Source organism: Dryas octopetala, chromosome 1 (assembly GCF_963921425.1).
Source record: "Dryas octopetala chromosome 1, drDryOcto1.1, whole genome shotgun sequence".
NCBI classification, from domain to species: Eukaryota; Viridiplantae; Streptophyta; class Magnoliopsida; order Rosales; family Rosaceae; genus Dryas; species Dryas octopetala.
Genome location: NC_141366.1, coordinates 21348049 through 21354366, shown reverse-complemented (window position 1 = coordinate 21354366; position 6318 = coordinate 21348049). Strand labels below are relative to the sequence as shown.

Below are 6318 nucleotides of genomic sequence, written 5' to 3'. Positions count from 1 at the left end.
GAGAGAGAGAAGAAGAAAAACAGTGGAGACTCGGGGGGGAATTGGGGAAAGAAAGAAAAGGGAAGGAAGGAAAGAAAAGGGAGAAAAAAAAAAGAAAAGGAAAAAAAGAAAAAAAGAAAAGAAAAAAAAGAAAAAGAAGAAGAAAAAAAGAGAAAAAAAAAATTAAAAAGGTTTAGGGTAGATTGGAGTTTGGGGCCTTTGGTCAATTGTAAAGAAAATAAAATAGTTTGGGTTTTTATTTGGCTTTTTTGGAGTTTTATGTAGTTGTTTTTAAACCCTAAATTTGTAAACTCTAATATATTTCAATATAAAAAATAATTTAAAATACTCTAAAGAACCTAAACCCTAATATCATATACCATATCCTAGTTTGAGGTTTTTGGGCAATTGAAAAAAAAAATGATTTGAGATTTCGTTTGGCCGTGTTGGAGTTTCGTTTAATTGTTTTTAAACCCTAAACCAATAAACTCTAATACCTTTTTATATAAAAAATAATTAAAAATATCCTAAAGGACCTAAACCCTAATGGTGTGTTTGGATGGAGGAAAAAAACTCGAAATTTAAACAAAACTCAGCATTTAAGAAATTACATGCTCTAATTTCCTTGTTTGGGTCAATCAATACAGAATTTTGTAAATTCTAGGTAGAAAAAAACTTGGGATTTGAAGGCTGTAAATTCCAACTTTAAATTCCACCTAAATTGGTGTCATTTTCAAAATTCCAATTTTTACAAAAGAAAAATAAGTCGTGTCGACCATGTCAACACTACCACCACTACCGCCAACGTCACCACCACTAACACCACCACCCCCGCCACCCCTGCCACCACCCCCGCTGCCGCTGCCGCTGCCGCCACCACCACCACCACCAACACCTAGACCGCGCACCACCGTCGCCGCCACCACCACCATCACCATCACCGTCACCACCACCACCTCCATCACCGTCACCGCCGCCACCACCACCACCACCACCATCACCGTCACCCCTGCCACCACCCCCACTGCCGCTGCCACCACCACCCCCACCACCACCAACACCTAGACCGCGCACCACCGTCGCCGCCACCACCACCATCACCATCACCGTCACCACCACCACCACCACCACCACCATCACCGCCGCCACCACCATCACCGCCATTGCCGATACCACCACCACCACCACCACCACCGCCACCGCCAACACCCCAATTTTAGCCACCACCAATTCTCCCACCGCTTGTGGGCCATCACCCCTACCAATATGGTCAACTCACCATAAACATCATTTTTATTGTTGCCACCATCACTATCACTCTTTTGAATTGATGCATCAAAAATTAAAACTACCATAAATTCCGTACTTAAACTCTATTATGTTTACATGTTATCCAAACAAGAGAATCTACATATTCTAGAATTTTAAATCACATCGTTTTAAATTCCGTCATTTGTGAATTCCTTAGTAATTTCAAACTACTTCATCCAAACGCACCATAATATTCTATACGATATCTTAAATAATATAGAGTATATATTATAAAGTATATAGAATTTAGTGTATATATTATAGAGTATAAATAATATATCAATTTTATTTATTCATTATACTAATTTTATTTCATAGTATTTGCCTCCAGCGCGCATTATATTCATCACATATCACATGAAACCTACCATATAATTTGATTTTTTTCAATGTTTTTTATCAATGTAGTAGATAATATGTTAAATAAACATATTGTGAAGTTTCATTCAAAATTTCCGTATTTTGATAATAATTTCCATCGTTTCCGTCGAATTTTTGTCGAAATTTAAAAATCTTCGAAATTTCCGTCGAAATTTCCATCGAAATTTCCATCGAAATTTCCTCGAAACCCGAAATTTTATTCCTTGATAAAAAGTACATTTATACTGTGCCTGTATAAGAAAAATTAGATCTTATCTAACAAATTAGAATCTAAATTTCTATAAAGATTTACATGCAATAATGATATTTTTCTTGTTTAAGGGTGTAATTAATTAATGTTGTGTACATACATAGGTGGGTTTGAATCAGTGGGATACAATTATTGGACAGTGGTGGATGCTCGTGATTTAGCTGAATCACTACTTCTTGTATACAAAAAGTCTAAGGCTGGAGAAAGATACATATGCAACGCACACTCAATTGGAATTCGGGATGTGGTGGAGAAGCACTTGAAAATTGCATATCCCAACTACAATTATCCCCAAAAGTAAGTTTATATCCGACCCACCCACGTACAAATAATTAATTTGCTAAATTAGATTTTAGGTATTTTTTTGTATGGATATATACTTTTTTTTGTTTAACATTGGAAAGAGAATTACCATTAAATCTATAGCTAGTTGGTTATGAATATAGATATTTCAGTCATTTTGTGTATGATCAAATGTTAGTTTAGAGCCAGATCACCAAATTGTAAGAAGAAAAAATGATAAATTTACAAATTTGGTTTAATTGCAAACTAAAATAAACCGCATGAACCTTTTTAAAATTTTTTAAACTACATAAATTAAAGTGATATATCGTTCACCTAATTCACATGAAACAAAAGCTTAATATAATTTTCCTATTATATTTTTATTATTCGCCATTGATCGATTATTTCACCTAGTTTGTGTGCCTTTGGGATTCATGTTATTAAGAGGTGTTACTCTTTTGTATTGGCAGTCTTAGCCACAAAGAGGAAGAAGAAGAAAATCTGAGTTCAGAGAAATTGCAGAGGTTGGGTTGGAGTTATCGACCATTGGACGAAACTCTTGTTGATTCCGTTGAAAGCTATCGAAAGGCTGGAGTCCTGGATTAGACAAATGTACTTCATGTATTTTCGCATGCATCACCCCTACTCATAACATGTTCAATAATTTAAGAGAAGGGGTAGTTTCATTTTCATCACTGGAAAAGATCTGATTTTCAATAAAGCATGCATGATGTTTTTTTTTGTCTTTTGTGGAAACCGTGATTTTATTCAATCAAGATCCGAGTACACATTTTCAGAAAGCCGTTCAGGCAAAACATCAGTCCAAAATTGGACTCCAACATGTGAAAGAGCATAATGGGCAAGCCTATGCGCCACCCCATTACTCTCACGCTGTAGAAACTGGCAGTAACCATCCTCAAAAGAAACCAGCAGCTGCTTGACTTCCTCAACTAAAGCACCATCTACTGCCATACACTGAGAAGTAGCCAGAATATCTTTTACCACACATGCAGCATCCATCTCCAACACCACATTGAGCAGCCCCAAGTCCATAGCCAAAGTAAGCCCCATAATAGCAGCCATTAATTCTATTGTGCCAGCCTAGTATAAGAACTTGGGGTAGCCTCTTGCACATCATTGTGCACAAACTCATACGTCCAAATGCGCCAGCAAATAAAACCAAATACTGCAAGTTCATCCAATGACAGCACCAGGTGCGCGAAATTAATGAAAAAAATCCACCACCGTGCCACCCATTGGCCAACCAACTACATCCCTTAAAACTGAACATCACCAAATTTCCTTGGCAGCCTTACAGTCCCAAATTGCATACATGATTGTCTCGGGCTTGATCCGGCACCGGGGGCAATGAGGATGATGACTTGATGAGCAATCTTTTGCTGGATCGAAGAGAATAGCACAGGAAAAGTTTAATCTTCCCAGGGGCATTAATCTGCCAGAGCTTGCGCCAAAAACCATGTTGAGAATGTTAGAAGTTAATTTGTAATATTTTAAGAAGTAGCATTAATTGTTTTGTATGCTAGAACAGCTGTATGTCAGAGAAGCTTTTTAGAATTTCAATGACTGGGAACATGTCCAGAAAAATTTCTGAAAAAGTCTCTTTTCCTAGTAATAGGAGGTGGTCTGTAGTATACTTGAACTAAGAGAAAAACCATCAGAACTCTGCAGGAGCAGCAGCTCTGCAGCAAGAAGAAAAACTTCATCCTTTTGTATTGCTCTTCTTCATGAATGAAAAGTCATTTTGATGCATTTCCGCTCATACAAATCTCCTAATTTTCTTACTACGATTCTGTTTTACCCCAACAAATTTGGTATCAGAGCTTGCTTACAGATCTCCCTGCACATTCCTCAATTTCTTATTCCTTGTTCTAATGGGATCTAGTACTTCAGTCCCTACCTTGTTTGCATACTCTCCCAGCCAAGTTCCTATTTTTGAAGGAGAACATTATGAATACTGGAGCAGCCAAATGGAGACCTTCTTCATCTCACAAGATCTTTGGGACATCGTTGAGAGCAGCTATCAAGACCTTCCTGAATCTGGTGGCTGGACACAAGCACAAGAGAAGCAATTTAAAGAGAACAAAAAGAAAGATGCTACTGCACTTCGTTACATACAGCAGGGGGTAAGCAAATCAATTTTTCCAAGAATTTATGGTGTTAAAAAGTCGAAGATTGCTTGGGATATTTTAAAGAAGGAATTTCAAGGTTCAGAAAAAGTTATAACCTTGAAGTTGCAGTCCTTGTGGAGAGATTTTGATAACTTGGCAATGAAAGAAAGTGAAAATGTTAAAGATTTTTCTTCAAGAGTTGCTGAGATAGTGAATCAAATCAAAGGTTGTGGAGACACCATTGAAGACAAGAAGGTGGTTGAGAAAGTTTTGAGGAGTCTTCCTCCTAAATTTGACCATGCTGTCGCTGCTATAGAAGAATCCAAAGATTTGTCAAACATGTCCATGTACGAGCTAACAGGTTCACTACAAGCTCATGAACAGAGAATTAATAGGTCCTCAAATCAGCCCATGGAGCAAGCCTTTCAGTCAAAACTCAGAATTTCAGAGAAGAAGTATAGCAGATCAGATCAAGAGAGGAATCAAAGCTCATTCTCCAAGAACAATCATCAGTTTGGAAGAGGAAGAAGAGATAAAAATTTCAGCCACAACACTTGGAAAGAAAAAAGGGGAAGCTCACAGCCACGTGATGGTAATATGAACTCTCAATGTTTTATTTGCAAAAAATTTAACCATGAATCAAAAGACTGCAGATTTAGATGCACCAAATGCCGAGTTCCAAACCATTCTCAAAAGGATTGCTGGTTCCAGAACAAAAAGGAGCAGACTGAAGCCAAGTTTACAAAGGAAACTGATGAAGAACACTTATTTTATACTTGTTTGAGTGCTGAATGTAATTCCCATAATATTTGGTACTTGGACAGCGGCTGCAGCAACCATATGACCGGGAATCAAGACTTTTTTGTGCAACTTGATCATAGCTTCTCTTCTCAAGTAAAACTTGGAGATGGCAAGTTACAAAGTGCTCAAGGGAAGGGTGTGATTGCTGTCCACACTAAAGGAGGTAACAAAAGATTAATTTCTGATGTTCTATATGTGCCAAACTTAACCGAAAATCTTTTGAGTGTTGGCCAGCTATTAAAGAAAGGCTATTCAGTACATTTTGATAATGGAAAGTGTGAAATTGTTGATAAGAAAAATAACATGACTGTGGCTAAAGTTGAAATGTCCAGAAATAAGGTGTTTCCTCTTGTCATGCCACTTGAAGAAAACTTTGCTTTAAGAAGTGAGAGCTCAGATATGTCTTACTTATGGCACTTGAGATATGGGCACTTAAATTATAAGGGGGTGCACTTATTGAAGCAAAAGAACATGGTTATTGGACTCCCTGAAATAGCAGAAGATCGGAGAATTTGTGAAGGCTGCATCTATGGAAAAATGCACAGGCTACCATTTCCAAAAACCTCATGGAGAGCTAAAGCCCCTTTAGAATTGGTGCATGCTGATATATGTGGTCCTACAAGGACTCCATCTCTCAACAATAAGAGATACTTTATTCTTTTTGTTGATGATTACACAAGGATGATGTGGTTATACTTCTTAAGTGAAAAATCAGAAGCATTCTCAACCTTTCTTAAATTCAAGGCTCTAGCAGAGAGACAAAGTGGCTGCAAAATGAAGACCTTAAGGACAGATCGTGGAGGTGAATTTATATACACTCCATTCATGAATTATTGCAAAGAGAATGGGATCCAGCGGCAACTCACTGTTAGTAGAAGTCCACAGCAAAATGGTGTGGCGGAAAGAAAAAATCGCACCATTGTTGAAATGGCTAGAAGTATGCTGAAAGGAAAAGGGCTCCCTAATAATCTTTGGGCTGAAGCTGTTCATACAGCTATTTACATTCTTAATCGCTCTCCTACAAAGGCGGTACGCAACAAAACTCCATTTGAGGCATGGCACAAAAGGAAGCCACTGGTTGATCATTTTAGAGTGTTTGGGTGCATTGCTTATGGCCTAATAACATCCAAAAGCAGAGAAAAGTTTGATGAAAAAGGTGAGAAGTATGTGTTTATTGGTTAT

General features: G+C 37.7%; 1 protein-coding gene across 1 annotated transcript in view; it reads left to right on the top strand.

The window, feature by feature from the left end:
- The window catches only part of LOC147299085 (cinnamoyl-CoA reductase 1-like), a 4585-nt gene extending 1773 nt beyond the window's left edge, over positions 1–2812 (top strand). The window contains exons 2-3 of the mRNA XM_086229373.1: positions 2026–2218; positions 2677–2812. Coding sequence (XP_086085499.1) covers positions 2026–2218; positions 2677–2812 — 329 coding nt within the window. The remainder of the gene's footprint in view (positions 1–2025; positions 2219–2676) is intronic.
- Positions 2813–6318: the final 3506 nt, after the last annotated feature.